Source organism: Protopterus annectens, chromosome 8.part0 (genome assembly GCF_019279795.1).
Source record: "Protopterus annectens isolate FY-2018-M chromosome 8.part0, PAN1.0, whole genome shotgun sequence".
Taxonomy (NCBI): Eukaryota; Metazoa; Chordata; order Ceratodontiformes; family Protopteridae; genus Protopterus; species Protopterus annectens.
The window spans coordinates 1,429,649,661-1,429,664,873 of NC_056741.1; the positions used below are offsets into that span (position 1 = coordinate 1,429,649,661).

The 15,213-nt window shown below is 40.2% G+C and overlaps 1 protein-coding gene across 1 annotated transcript in view; it reads right to left on the reverse strand.

Annotated features, from left to right (window-relative positions):
* Window positions 1-1,691: 1,691 nt before the first annotated feature.
* The window catches only part of LOC122808102, a 447,249-nt gene continuing 433,727 nt past the window's right edge, over window positions 1,692-15,213 (reverse strand). Inside the window, exon 12 of the mRNA XM_044079073.1 lies at window positions 1,692-2,732. Within this exon, the coding sequence (XP_043935008.1) occupies window positions 2,628-2,732 (105 nt within the window). The 3' untranslated portion in view covers window positions 1,692-2,627. The remainder of the gene's footprint in view (window positions 2,733-15,213) is intronic.

The window sequence follows — 15,213 nt, forward strand, 5'->3', positions numbered from 1 at the left end:
GGAGCATTTATCTGATATTAGGCAAAATGTGTTGACTAATTCATTGGCCAAGCATGTAGTAGATATGGGAATACAACATACTTTTAAGTTTATGGTTATACAAAATGTTAGGTCTGATCTGCGGGGGGGGGGGGGGGATACTGGTTTAGAAACAGAAGTTGTGGAATTAAATTGGATTATTGATCTGAATGCTGACAGGACAGTCACAGTAGTGCAGTGGTTAGCATTGCCGCCTCACAGCAAGGGGTTCTCCGGTTTGATTCTTGGCTGGGGTGCCTTCTTTGCAGCGTCTGCATGTTCTCCCTGCAACCATGTGGATGTGCTCTGGTTTTCCTCTCACATCTCAAAGACATGCTGTAAGTGGATTGGACACTCTAAATTGGCCATAGGTGTGAGTGTGTGTGTGTGTGTTCCTTCTGTGGAAGGTTGGGTGCCGGGCTGGCAACTCAACACTGTAAGACTCCACTGCCAGTCATTCTGTTGTGGTGACCCCTAACTGGGAAAAATCTGAAAGAAGATTCATCTGAATGCTGATAAAGAACCTGGACTGTATTCAGTAGTTAGTATTAAACCATTGTTAAAAAAGAAGCAGATGAATTTATAGACATGTGCCTGTCTGCATTTTATATATACTTTTTTCATACTGTAATAATACATTTTTATGTATTTTATTAGTGTTATAAAAAGAGTATATATCTTTAAAATAAGGACATCTTTTATCATGTGATTTGAATTGCTGTATTTAAGACTGATGTGATATATGCATTGAAAGAGGATGTTTTACCTGAAAGCTTTTCTTGTTACAGTCTGAATTAATAAATTACACTGGTGTTCATAAGATCTGACTTTTGATTTTTGTGCAACTGTCACACTATTTCCCACTTCTAAGTTATGTTGGGGGTTGGGGGCCATTTAAAATTCTATTTTTTGTTTAATTTTAAGTAAACACAAATGTAACATTGGTTTACATTTGCGATTATTTTTTGTAATGATTTTAGTGGCAATTAATTGTAATTAGCTGGTGAGTTTTTTTGCTGTTTTGTGTTTCATTCAAACTACTCAGCTGGGGACTCTCTGTTTGCCAACTCTGTTGGAAAAATATGGAACAGACTCCCAGCTGACTTGATCCTAGAACCCTCACTAACTTAATTCAAAAATAAACTCAAGAAATACTTCAAAACTCATTGGTTATGCCCTTGCACTAACCCTGACTAGTGACCCCTCTATTCTTTGGTGCCTTACCTTCAACTACTTCTAACTTTTTTCTACCACTCCATTTCAGGAAGGGTCAAGTGTATAACTGCTGCTCAGTGTGTCTTAAACCTGAATGTAATGTTATGCATGTTTAACTTTGAAAATAATGTTATGTTTTGTAAAGTGTTTTATAATAAGTACTATATGTGCTAAATGCTGGTATTGCTTATGACTGTAATCTGCTTGAAACTAGCATTTACTAAATGTTCAATGTGTATTATTATCTTGGAGCTTTTCTCCCCGGGCCTCCGCTGAAAATGGACATGTATCCAGTCGGACTATACCAGTCAACAAATGTAAAATAAAATAAAAATAAATAAATAAACTCACTGGTGATTGTTCATTAGAAACCATATATATATATATATATATATATATAGAGAGAGAGAGAGAGAGAGAGAAATACACATATACATATGAAGAATATCAGGGCCAGGGATATGTAGGAAGAGAAAGATGGTAAATAAAGAAAAGTCAAAATCATGACTAGATAAAAAAGAATGTTAAAAAAGGATGACTCAAGGCAAAGCTCTTACTAGACATGTACAGTAGATACAGAAAGTGTCAAAAGTCTTAATTACTAATTAGTATGTGGAACAGTACTGAAAAAAAGACTTGGGGAAGCAGCAATGATAAGTTGAAAGTTTTCAAAGAAATAATGCAGAGAACAGTTTGGGAATGGAGTGATGAAAAGGGGGGGGGGGTGCAGAAATGTTTTTGTGGAATTGCAAATGAGAAGAGGGGAGTCTAAAGAGAGAAAGATTTAGAAAAAAAGGTTTGGTGAGTGCTGTTGAGCAGAAGTAAGCTGCAAGAGGAAGAAGAGCAGGAAATTGCAGAAAGGGCATTAAAAAGGGGTAGAAGATAGGAGAGGAGAATATTAATGAAGGAAATACATATAGTGACTTAATTAAAGAGTATAGGGGAGAGGGCAATTTATTAAAAGGATAAGCATGGGGTACATCCGGTGAGGTACAGCATGGCAAGGGCAACAAAATATAAATTTGGTCAAGAAAAAAATGCTTCTAAAACAAATACATTTTATGTAACACTATGACTGCATTTACCTTCCATTTGGAAATGATATGAGATGTTTCCTTGTTTTTAATTTATTTATTGTTGGAGTCATTACCTGATTCTAGGTTTGTACCGAATATAATAAAAGCCAGTGATACAGAAAAGTGATAGACATCTCTTCTTAGCTAGGTTTGTTGTACATTCTGGAGCTGCTATTAGAAATATAACTTTCATCATGCTGTTACCTTTTTGATTTAGTCCCAGACAGTCTATCTGATTATTATCATAAACATAGACTGCAACATATCTTTTAAAATGTGTCCATTATATGTTGCACAATCCACTTTCAACGGAAAACACTATTCAGTAAGAAGACTCTCTTCAACTTGTTGTTCATACTCCAGCAGATCAGCCATGTCTTCTTCCATTAGCTCTGCTAGTTCAGAAATAATGACATCAACAGCCTGAAAAACACAAAGCTAACCATTAATTTTGGAAATGCAAAGTACCTAGGTCCTGACCAACTCTGGGATATCAGTAATTTAAATAGGCCATGCATCAGGATTAACGATCAGTTACAAATTATTTAAAACATGAAGGGTAATTTGGGTACAACAGAATGGTTCTGGTGAAATATCTGTTGGCAATGTGACAAAAGAGTATATTATGTGTCAAAGGAAATTCTTAGCATAAAGTGGTACTTGGATGACATACTAGCAACAAATCATTGTGATAAATAATGTGTGATAATTTGAAATGAGTTCTAGTCAGAGGAATGGAGTGCATTCTTGCAGTTATCAAGACAAGTATGAACCACTACATAAGGTAGAAACTGTGTATCTCCCCTTGGACTGATAAATTGCTGCCACATATTTGTAGCAAATCCTTCTGTCTATGGTGATATACCCAATGACCTGTGTCAGAGTCAGTGTAGGAGTAGCTGGGCTGATGCACAAGTGTCTTATGGGCAACAAAGGACAGTATTACATCAGATGAGGGATTAATATGTTTTGTCTTGGCTATACTGATACAGCTGACATGTGATGGATTGTCACATGGACCCGGTACAATTTTATTGCATCATTTTTTTGATACTACACAAATACTCATATGTTTTGCATCATACTTTTATTTTATTGAAACTGGAAAGAAATCATACCAAGACTGACAGATAATACCTAGTCTATCTTGTATGAAAAGCACCTAAGCTCCACCAGTACCTCTATAAAGGATGGATTAGACAGGTTACTGATCATCAGTTTTTGTTTTTTGTGTTCATTTCCATGCAAGGAGTTCTACAAATCTCTACGCTCATACTTCAATACAGATCATTGTTTATGTGACGCTGTGATGATGTGATGTAGGGCCATATATACCAGTAGTAGGACAGTACATGTGTAACATATGCCAGAATAGCTAGCTGGAGTTTTGTAAAGAATTATATATCATTTGTACATCAGACTGATTTGTACAGGTGCTTGTGTTGAAAATGTATTTGTAAAGCTGCTTGTGTTAAAACTGTACCAAACAGAAAAGAAATACACCCGTATGTCAGACTGTATTCTAACTGTTGAAATTAATATATTGTAAGAGAGGATACTGGAAGAGAAAAGGTTAATCTCAGCGCAGCTAACTTTGAAAAACAGTCTAAAATTAAATTACCTAGTTTATGCCATAAAGATTATATCTTACAGTTCAGATTGCAGCCAGAGACAAAACGTCTGTGAAAACCAGGACTAGGAATCCTACTGTATTGTCCTTAGGGATGAACTATTTGCTACCCTGGAAAGGTGGAAGCTTTTGAAATGGTTTTATAGCTTCCAGATGCTATAGCACATCCTACAAAGATCTATGTGTGTCTGTGTGTGTGTGTGTGTGTGTGTGTGTGTGTGTGTGTGTGTGTGTGTGTGTGTGTGTGTGTGTGTGTGTGTGTTTATGGTAACACATATGTGTAAGATTCTAGCTCAGTTCCTAGTAAAGGGGGCAGTGTGGGAACTAGAAGCCAGGTGACCAGATGTATGTGATGTCATTCTGTAATGCAGCACTGAAATGATGTTTTAATACTAGCTGAGACAGAAGTCTCAGGGCAGTCTGTTTGTGAAACATGACAAAGAAGGACCCCTCACCCACTTTATCTTGCCTTGGTCTAGTAAGTGAACTAGGGGACTGTAATTCTTTAGATCAGTCAGGAAAATATAGTGAGATCAGTTATGTATTTTTTTTTCTGTAAATGTGTGATTTTTTCCATCTGTGTTATTTTTAATATTTCCTGTGATTGAAGGTGTCTATTGTAAACAGATATTTAGTATTTTCATGTTCTTTTGTTATTTATTGTTAAATATATTTAAACTTTTCAATGTGGCTGGTCTTTTAGAGAATATTTTAACCTCTGAGAGTACTTATATTTATTTGGTGACACTGTGGCTGCTCCTGAAAGCCATAATGCAGTGGTCAAACACTACCATTTGTATTAGTATTAATTTTACTCAGTATAATTGGGTACCCTTGTAAGTGCCTCAGAGTAGCTAGCTTTGGATTGTTCTAGTGGCAGTATCTATCTTATACTCTGGGCAGACGGGGCATAGCTAGTAAAGTTGTGCCAGCGTGTGTGTGTGTGTGTGTGTGTGTGTGTGTGTGTGTGTGTGTGTGTGTGTGTGTGTGTGTGTGTGTGTGTGTGTGTGTGTGTGTGTGTGTGTGTGTGTGTTTGTGTGTGTGTGTGTGTGTGTGTGTGTGTGTGTGTGTGTGTGTGTGTGTGTGTGTGTGTGTGTGTGTGTGTGTGTGTGTGTGTGCATGTAAAAATCAAATCTCAAAGAGTGTGTGTTTCAGTACTTGGAACAGGAACAAAGAGCACTGGTTTCACAGACAGGGTAGTGGAGGACTTGCCTTGGAACACTCGGCTGAGGACTCAACTGTACAACTGTGTACAGTTTGGGCCTGGAGAGAGAGAGAGAGAGAAAGGGATACTCAGCCCCAGGAGTGAGTGTGCTCCCTGTGTGCTCTTAAGGGAAATTGTGCTTGGTGCAGAGAGCTGCATCTGGAAATATTGCATGTGTCTATCTTTCTTCCAAGTGAACATCCCTCACTAGTGTCAGTGGTGAGGACTGAGGCGCCTTGATTACTGGCCTAGAGGTGGGATGTCACATGATGCTTTCCTTTAACATTGAATGAAGCATCACTATAATGCAGATGGGTTTTTCTGATTACTTAATGAAATGCTACAGAAGTCTAGTACTAAAGATCCAGTAGATATGTTTTACACATCCCAGGTGGCACAGCTGACAGTCACCAATTCAAACTTCTGAAGACTCCAAATGACAGTCCATCATGGATGAGCTAGTCCTAAGACGGTCAGAGAAAGAAAATGTTACAAAGACAAGACACACTGTTGGGTGGATCCAGGACAGTTATTCTTGGTGTCTTTAATTACAGAATACTGGAGACAATCCACAAGTGGCATCCTGGCATGATGAATGTGGAATTTCTAGCAAGAAGTCATATGTGGTATGGTCTGGTAAAGGCAAAGAATGAAGAATTTACTGATACTTGCCAAATGGAATAAAATTTACTACTTTAAATGCTAGTGCATTTCTGGGAATAGCCAGAGGTACCATGGCAGTAGTCTGCAAGGACTTGAAGTCCCATTTATACACTCTCCATTTCCTGTAATAGTTGATGAACTACTAAATGGCCTGAAGTGGTTGACATGGAATCATCTATTTATGAAAAAAAACCTGATGTTCTAAGGGCAAAATTCATGACAAATGGGTTGCCTGAAAAAATGAGTGATAACAGAATACAGTTTTCACCAGAAGAGATTAAAGCTTTCATTAAACAGAATACCACAGACATAACACTTTACACCAAATCATTCATCAATTGCCAGAGTAAGTTATTTAGACTTTTGAAAGGCAGCAAAAGCTATAAGCCTAGACAAAAAGCCACATACAGGAATGCAGTGCATACAACCACAAATCAGGCACTAGCCATGCTATTCCTAAAAAGCAGTTGCAAAGTATGAATGAAAGGCACTTACAAAATTTTAATACAAGTGAATATTGTTTTGCTGAGACACCATAGAAAAGACAAATGTTACATAGGTGACATTGTTTGAAAAAAATGTCCTTTATTTTCATCAGTAGATAAAGATCATTGACTAAGTCAGGAATGCTAGTCGACCTGGCCATTTGGGACACTGCAATAGCCAGGCAACTGAACTTTGATGACCAGCAGCTCATCACAGGTAGCTGCATGAGCCTTTCTATGATCATAGAAGAACTGATGGTCTACAGTATAACTAGAGATGGACACATGCTTCACAACATAACAAGAGTAGGAAGGCAGTCACCATCAATGACTAGATATGGATAAAAGCCTCAGCGCAGACACTGAAAAGAGTGTTGTTCCAGATTAGTCCTTCCAGGGGAAGGAAGTTTGAAACCAGAGTTTTGAAGGAGCAGTATGCAAAGGTTCAAGCCAGGAGGCTCTATGTTTCAATGACAGCCCAGATCACCAAGAACCCATATTATGTGATACAGTCCCATGAAGATGGTTCTGTTAAACAGCTCAATGATAGTGGAATAAAGCCTGAAGAAGTTTCAAAAATGTTGTCCTGAGCATTAAAGGGGTACTGATAACTTGTAAGGACACTATCCCCTCAGACATGAGCAGTTTACATAGACATTGTCCTGAGAGCAGCCTAGATACTAGTGATGACTACCTTAGGTGTTACTTGAACACTGGTGATTGCATAATTGCTGTAAAAAAAACAGTAGATTCAATTTTGAATGGGAAATGTACATATTCTACATTTTCAGTTTAGAATAGCATATTACAGTGCCCTAGGTGTGAGTGTGTGTGTGTGCCTTCTGAGGAAGGTTGGATGCTGGGCTTGAAACTCAACACAGTAAAACTCTACTGTCACTCATTCTGTGGACCTATGATCCACTCTGGCCACCCCTAATGGAAGAAACCAAAAGAAGTAGAAGAAGAAGATAATCCTTGTGGTTTTTCCTTTCAGACTCCTAGAAACAATTTTATTTATTTATTTATTTTTTTTTTTGGGGGGGGGGTTGTACTTCAGTTTCATTAGAAATAAGCCTAATGGCAGTTGCATAGTAAAATTGTGCTTATACGTTTTGCTCATATGTACCTTTCCTAGGGACTAATACATTGCATGAAACTCTGAGGTATATTCATAAAGTGTGCATGTACTGAATGAACATATACATACCAGGAATTCAACAAGTGTTCAGAAGAGCTCCTAGCTCAAGCTTTGATTTTATCTAAATATGTATGATGTAACATAGGACAGATACACAAAAGAAACATCAAAATAATGAAAGCTATTATTCCATCAGATGCATGTTTGAAACTGTGGTTACCACATTAACCATTGTTACCAATATTACTGATGTGCAAATTATAAGACATACAGTTATATTCATATGAGTCCAGTTAAACCTGACACTAATACTAGTCCTTACTGTACAATGCAGTCTGCAGATGAGCCAGCCAAGTTATGATATAAGTTTTGGAATGTTTGTCATTGGGACTCTACACTGAAAACAGACTAACAGGTTGGGTCATCCCTGTAAATAATAAATAAAAACAAACATTTGTGTGCTGTTGGGTTCTAACTAGGAAAAATAATTACACTGTAATTTAACAAATAGAATGAAAACAAAAATAATTAATAAAAATAAACATGATAAATACAATAAGAATAATAAATCTATAACTCATATATAAACACATTAAATATAATAATTACAAATATAAATAAAAAGACAATATTGAATAAAAATAAGAAATAATTACAATTAACATTCAGAGTACATTTTAATATGTTGTGAATAAATATAATTAATAAATATAATAATACAAATAATAGCAAAATAATATTGGGGAATAATATTGAAAATGGAGGATCAAATGGATACAATCAAGGAATTTTTGTTTGTTTGTTTTTCTGAGCTAGGATGCAGGAGGATCTGACTTACTTAGGTATGGTAAGATCTTTAATGCTGTTAGCTGCCAAAAAGCAATTAATAGAAAATGGAAATCAAACTCTAAACCAACTGTCATTGAAGTACTGAATATTGTAAATGAGATAAAATAATGAAGGTGGATTTTTAGAAAAGGCAAGGAGCAAATTATAAAGAAATAAGTGGTATTTGTGGGAAAACATGCATGCAGATAAATGTTCAAGCAGAGAAGTGATATTTAAAAGAAAGCTGTAATTAGGCAATTTGTGTAATGCCAGAATGAATTCTAATTGTTAACCGACAAAGAACATACATGTAATGTAGGTTTACTTTTACATGTGCATAATGCACATGTGTGAAATACAAAAGTCCAAAAGGACTTTTTCAAGTTTTCGGAAGGCCGAAAACAAAATGCACCGAATGTGCAATGAGCGAATGCAGAGTAATGTTTGCTCGTTGCAGATTCGGCATTTTTGGTGTGAGGTGCACTATAGTGGGGATCAGGAAGTGGACCCTTTCCCCACTGTAGTGCGACCTCAGAGTTAGAATAATAAAGTGAGGGGGCGCAGCCCCCCACAATGGGGGATGCAGGGGGCGCATCCCCCTGCATTACGCTTTGGGCAGGATTCACGAAGCCTCCGTGTAAGAGTTATAACACGGAGGCTGCAGTTAAACGGAGTGATGTCAGCATGCTCTGCATATTCATGAGAGCATGCTGAATCACACTTAAGGCCAACACGGTCCATGTAAGACAGTAGGGGGCGTGTCCATAGGCTGAGCCCTGTAAGCGGACACGCCCCCAGAAGAGGAAAAGTTCCCAAAGTAAACACCCACGACAGAGTCCACAGAAATGTGAATAAACAGAACACAACACATGCCCCCACAGACTATGAACAGAAAACATATAAATAAACATGTTATATGTTTTTTTTAAATTGTAAAAATATTTAACCGTGAGTGCGCTCGTTTGCGCGGGCGTGCCCGTAGTGCAGCTACAGTTAGCAGTCAGTGGGAAAGCATATAAGAACTAAATATGCAAAATAAGTCAGGCAGCAATAGCGTAGCAGTAGAGATGTTGGCTTAAGGGCAGGCATTCATGGTTTGAGCCCCCACAACACCAATTTTTTTTTTTAGCAAAATAAGCAGGAAACAAGTCCCTGACAAATATGTACACATAAAACCACAATTTATGTAAAATGTAATGAAATAGCCCATTTATGTTGAAGAAATGTGAGGTAACAAAAGAATAAAAAATGCCAGATGTGCCTATAGCTGAGCTACAGTTTAACAGGGTGAGTGCATCTGCCCGTAGGTGCGCAGTGGTTTAACTGTTGCAAAATGAGTGCCCGTAGCTGAGCAGTGGTCTAACACGCTAAATCTATGTGCCCCTAACTGAGCTGAGCGTAATATGCGTACCGATAGCCAAATGAGGCTTAAACCAGCGTACCCTGTTTCCGCGCAGCTGCGCACCATGCAAACAAGCTAACCGATGGGCAACGTTGAGCAAGCCCTATCAAAACTGCCTTTACACAGACACACCCCTCAGCATGTCTAGACAGTCATGAAAAATAAAAAGCAGTGGCCAGGTTCGAACCCAGGATACTATACACCATAGTCAAGGTACAGAACCACTAAGCCATAACAGCAGTACCTTTAAATGCAATAATAGTTAATTTATAGGAATGAATACAAACTGGAGCATGACAATACAGGTTTACTGAAGTTGATACAATTCCAAAATGGCCAATCACAGGTATGTGCGGGAAAAACGGACTATATAAGCCCCATAGGTGGGAATACACAGCATAAACGATTGTAGAACTGACCTGCAGGCAGAATGACAGGAGTAGGAGAGGGTAGTTGCTTTCGAGCACAGAGGTGGGGTGTTGAGGAGTCCAGGTACATGGTCTGGCTCCTAGTCCATAATCATGAGGCCCAACTCATGCAGGGCCAGGTCCTCTGGGGAGCATACAGGGCCGAGGCGTGGGACCGGTTGGCTCATGATCTCACCAGTGCCACAGGGATTCCAAGGACTGATGAGCAGGTCTGTCACCACCATGCAGACCTGAAGAGATGCAAGCAGGACCAACTGAACCTTTGGATCCAGGAGGCCCGGCAAACACCCAACGCCCCACTACTGAGTAAGTTACATTTAATTATGTATGTAAGAAATTAAACTAGCTGATATTATGGAGATGTGTATTCCAATATTACTTCATTTATATTACAGCTGCAGGTGTCCGTTCTGCGAACCGCAGAGTCTATGGCGATAGGCTGGTGCAGTTGCGCCACCAGGCAGGTCAGTAATCCACTACCAGTAACTGTAAATAAATATAAAAGTATGACAGTCAGCAAAAGAGTGCAGTGTAGTCAGTAAGGAATAAAATTTGCAAGCAACAGTGTAAAAGTGTCTGCAAGTATTGCTTGATTACAAAAGTGTGTTTCAGCCTGTAAGTTAAACCAAAAAATGAAACTGTCTGACATATATTCTGAAATAAAAATGCCCTACCTGTAAGAAAATAGTACACAACCTGCAGCATGCTGAAAAGTATAGCTGCAGAAGATGATGAAATCACATATGTGAAATATATCCCTGTTGAAATACTGAAAAATGACAGAAGTGAGACTGATGGAAAGGATTGTAATAACTACAGGTAAAACATGTCAATAAAGCCTAGAAGTAAGTACCATCCTGAATAGTAAAATGAAAGCAAGTGAGAGAGTGTGAGAAAGTGTCATGAATCCAGCAATACAGTAGTAATAACCCCTGAATAAAGTATACTGCAGTCAAGACAGAATGAAATGCATGTGAGAATCAAAACCAAACAGCGAAATCTGTTCAAAGTGTTGCTGCATCTGGAATGTGTATCCCAAAATCTGGATATGTTGCTCTCAGTCTGCAATATGCAGATAGGATGATTGTCTGATATACCAAACATCCACACTTGTCTACAGCTATATAAAGCAAATGTAGCAGGATGATATAGCTGAACAAAGCTAGATATGAATGTGTATGAAGAACAATAAAATGTATATTGATGTTGCAGTAACAGTCCTATCACCAAGTTGAAATAGTTATCATATAGGAAACTGTAGTTAGAACAGTAGTGTGTATATAACTGTAGCTATTAGAAATGTACAGCATATGTATTGTTATTCGAAGGTGTTAATATTATTTCCTTTACCCCACCCTATAACCACATATAACCCATTCCATGTGAAAATGGTATGTGCAATCACAATTAACACCCCTGGACGTTTGTCCTGTTGGGTCATATATATTTGCATGTCCGTTGATGCATCTGCCCTGTTCATACATCCACACCTGATGGCCTGTTGCCATCAATTAACCCTGCATGTTGTTGGACTGTGTATTTCTGTTCAAATTATGCATGTGTTATGCACGCTGTTCAATGGTGTGAATATGTGGGTGTTTGGTTAATGGGAATACTAATGCATGCTGTTACAATTAATTGTGAATGGTATTATATGTCACTAACCCAAACTGTCATGACATAATGCAAAACATAGGACGACAGGGAAGGCGGGTTCCAGTGGACCCACCTCTCCCACCTCAGCTGGCGAGTGCACCTGGCACTAGTGCTGAGTCTGGACCCTCCTCCAGTGGCCCTGTGCCACCTGCGGGTGGAAGCACTGCAGGGGATGGGGCTCGCCCCCCCTCTGCAAGTGTGGCCGGAGGAGAACCACCACTCACCCTCCGTAGCATCCGGACTGTGGTGCGTAGGGAGATTTGGGACTCTGTTCTCGAGCCCCTATGCCAGCTCGAGGCACGGGTGGTGCAACTAACGGGCATGCCTGTTGCCCGGCCTACACAGCCCCCAGCACAGCCCCGTCCTGGGCAATGAAGGAACAGTGGCAACTGCCTATGGATGGGGATATCAGTTCCACTGTTGCCATCTGTGGGCTCATGGGCTCTGGATATCCAAACCTCCGTCCCCGTCAATTGTGTAACCCCCCCACACGTGTCATACACCGCCCCTGCATGCATCTTGTTTGTCTTGATGTTTACCTACCCAACCTACCTCCCCAGCTGTACCGACTTCCTTCACCTGACATACCACTCTCAACTGAAAAAAAAAAGGGCACTCTGTACCCACAAAAAAATTACGCCCCATACATAGCTGCCCATTCCGCACACATGTCTGCTGGACATGGAACCTATCAATTACAATTGGCTGTAGAACAAGTATTATTGTTGTCCTGACACCTTTCTCAGGGGTGGAAGGTTTCAAATGTCACACCAAATTACATACATATGCACAGCTGTTGCTGATGAAGAAATGGGCAGCTACGGGCCTTACCTACATCCCTCCTGCACATCCCAAGCTTGTTTCCCTACTGTCTTACCCTCTTTGTGACCCCTTTTTTATCACTTTCCTGTCTCCCCATTTTCTTTTCTTTCAAAGAAAATAGCGCTGGTGTGCGCCAGAGTAAGCACCGTTAAGCCGTTGTAAGCGGGTGTGCGCTTGTGTGCGCGGAGCTAACCGCCAGTACGCATGCGTGAGCTCCGTGCAAACCAGGTTACAACTGCTTAAAAGTGCCTTAGTCACTATGATTGACAGGTCCTGTACTCAGTTCAAAAGCAAAATAAAATCCCACTGTCAGTCCCGAACCCAGGACCTTGGAAACGCTAGTCTGTACGACCTACCACTAAGCCATGACTCTTATACAAAAACATTGTGCTAAAATAAATATAACATGTAATAGTAGGAATGAATGTAAAGGGAATACAGGATGTGTAGTACCCAAAGCATGTAATTTAAAATTGTCAAAACTACTGGATTTCCATAATAGTAGTGTGTGAACAGAAACAGCCATGCTAGTTGGTAGCTTGTAGATAATAAGGTCAGTTAAAGTACATATATAAATGTATGTATATGTACATATATATATATATATATATATATATATATATAAATATATATCTATATATAGTTGTAGGAGTCATTGTGCATACACACTTGCTACAGGGAACATGAGAGAGGAATGGAGAAATGTGAATATACAACACAGCCTGAATCATGAGAGAGATACTAACCTTTACACTCACAGAACACTGTCCACAGCATACCAGCATGGTCCCCGCCCTCACAATCTGAAAGGGCAATGCCTATCCCACATACCCTTTTATAGCACTGACCTGAAATCACATTGAGAATTGCAATCAGTACACAACTGGCTGTATGCAATTAGCAAATGCTGGCTTACAATTGGTGCAGAGGCCATCACATGGACCTATGCAGATACCTACAAAAGCATCCAGTGCTAACACTCCCCACATGCAATACATTCATTGCATTGTCTGTAAGCAGACAGAGGGAGAGCGAGAAGTGAGAGAGAGAGAGAGAGAGAGAGCAAAAAAAAAAAAAATACACTGTGACTCTGTCACCCGAAGTTGTCAGCACTGACAGTAGCAGCAGCAAGCAGAAGCAGTGGTAACGCAACCAGCTGCGACAAACACAGGTAATGCAAAGTAGCAGGTTAATAGTGTGCATACTGTGAACCCTCCAAATGTGCCATAGGTCTGTATCCATAGGTATGTCCATGTGATATGTTGTGTGTACGTAGTTCCACCAAAAGGGGATGACCATACATTACATGTCAATCAGTCTTAGGCCATGATCCTGGCAGCAGTTGTCTGTGTTGGCTGGCCCAGCAATGGCTGTAGTGACTGCTTTGAAAGGTCAGCCAGGTTCAAAAGGCAGGATCAGCCCATCCCAAAGGCACACTGGCTGGGAACAAGTGTCTGCAGGTACCCGATATCACTGCATATGGATCCCATACTGCATAATTCCATAGCTTAGCAGACCAGGCCCATTATGCATATGATGTGGTAATTCCCAGGGTCAGTCAAGGTGCCCCCTTAGTGGTGTGGGATCACTGTTGCTGTATGCCACTGTCCAGGTACATATCCTGTAGTATGGCCAAGATTAATTATCATTGTTATATGCGATTGTATGTCCTCTCGGAGTGCCAGTAGCACACATCCAGGGATACCACAAGGTCACAGTGATGCTGTGTGTTCTTCTCTGCTGAGGGTGGCCCTCACCTGTACATGTGAGATGATAGGGAGGTTACATCCAGCCGTGATAAATATTTCAACTGGTGGGGGAGAAGGAGGGGGGATACGTGCACCGAACATGTCCGCAAGATTGTTGCCAATATCCGTGTGTTTGGTGAATGTTAAGTAGGTGTGTATTAACACAGAGCATATCTGAGGCATGTGGTCCATATGTGTAACATAACTGAAGAAGGCCTTGTGGTCATCCATAGTGTATGTGTCCATTTCCCTCCCAGAGTAGGCCGTGGCCGTTGTTATGACGGACCGTAGCATAGTACCAGTGCTGACCACAGATGCCTTCCCTTAATGTGAATGTGCTCTGTCCTGCAGTAGCCTCCTGCTATTGTTATACAATCTGCCTCTGTCTGGGGTCCACCGGACAGGATGCCTAACCTTTGTGCATAGGGTCTGGGTTAGAAATGTGTGTGCAAGTTCCATGCAATCTGTGGCATGTCCGTGGTAAGCATTTGCAAAGGGGTCATCAGTGTGGCTTGTGGCTTCCACTGGCACAGTGTGCTGCATGAATACCATCTTAGTCCCAGTAAGTGAATAACTTTCTAATCACATACATATCAAAGTAGCCTACTGTGCTGGTGGTGGTGGTGGGATATGTATATCCAGGCCGAGTAACTTCTGTCCACATCACAGTAGTGGACGGTGTCCCACATACAGTACCTTGGGATGAACCCCCAGAGAGAGGTTGTGCATTGCACCTGTCAGTGTGTGCTGACCGATGGGGCATGCTACTATGTTGTGTGGAATGTGGCAGGTATTGTTGCACAGGTGTTGGCTGAGCACTGATATCTGGCCATGTACCTGTGTATCCACCACGACACACACACATGCAACATATGGGAGTAGTAGTATATCACTACACAT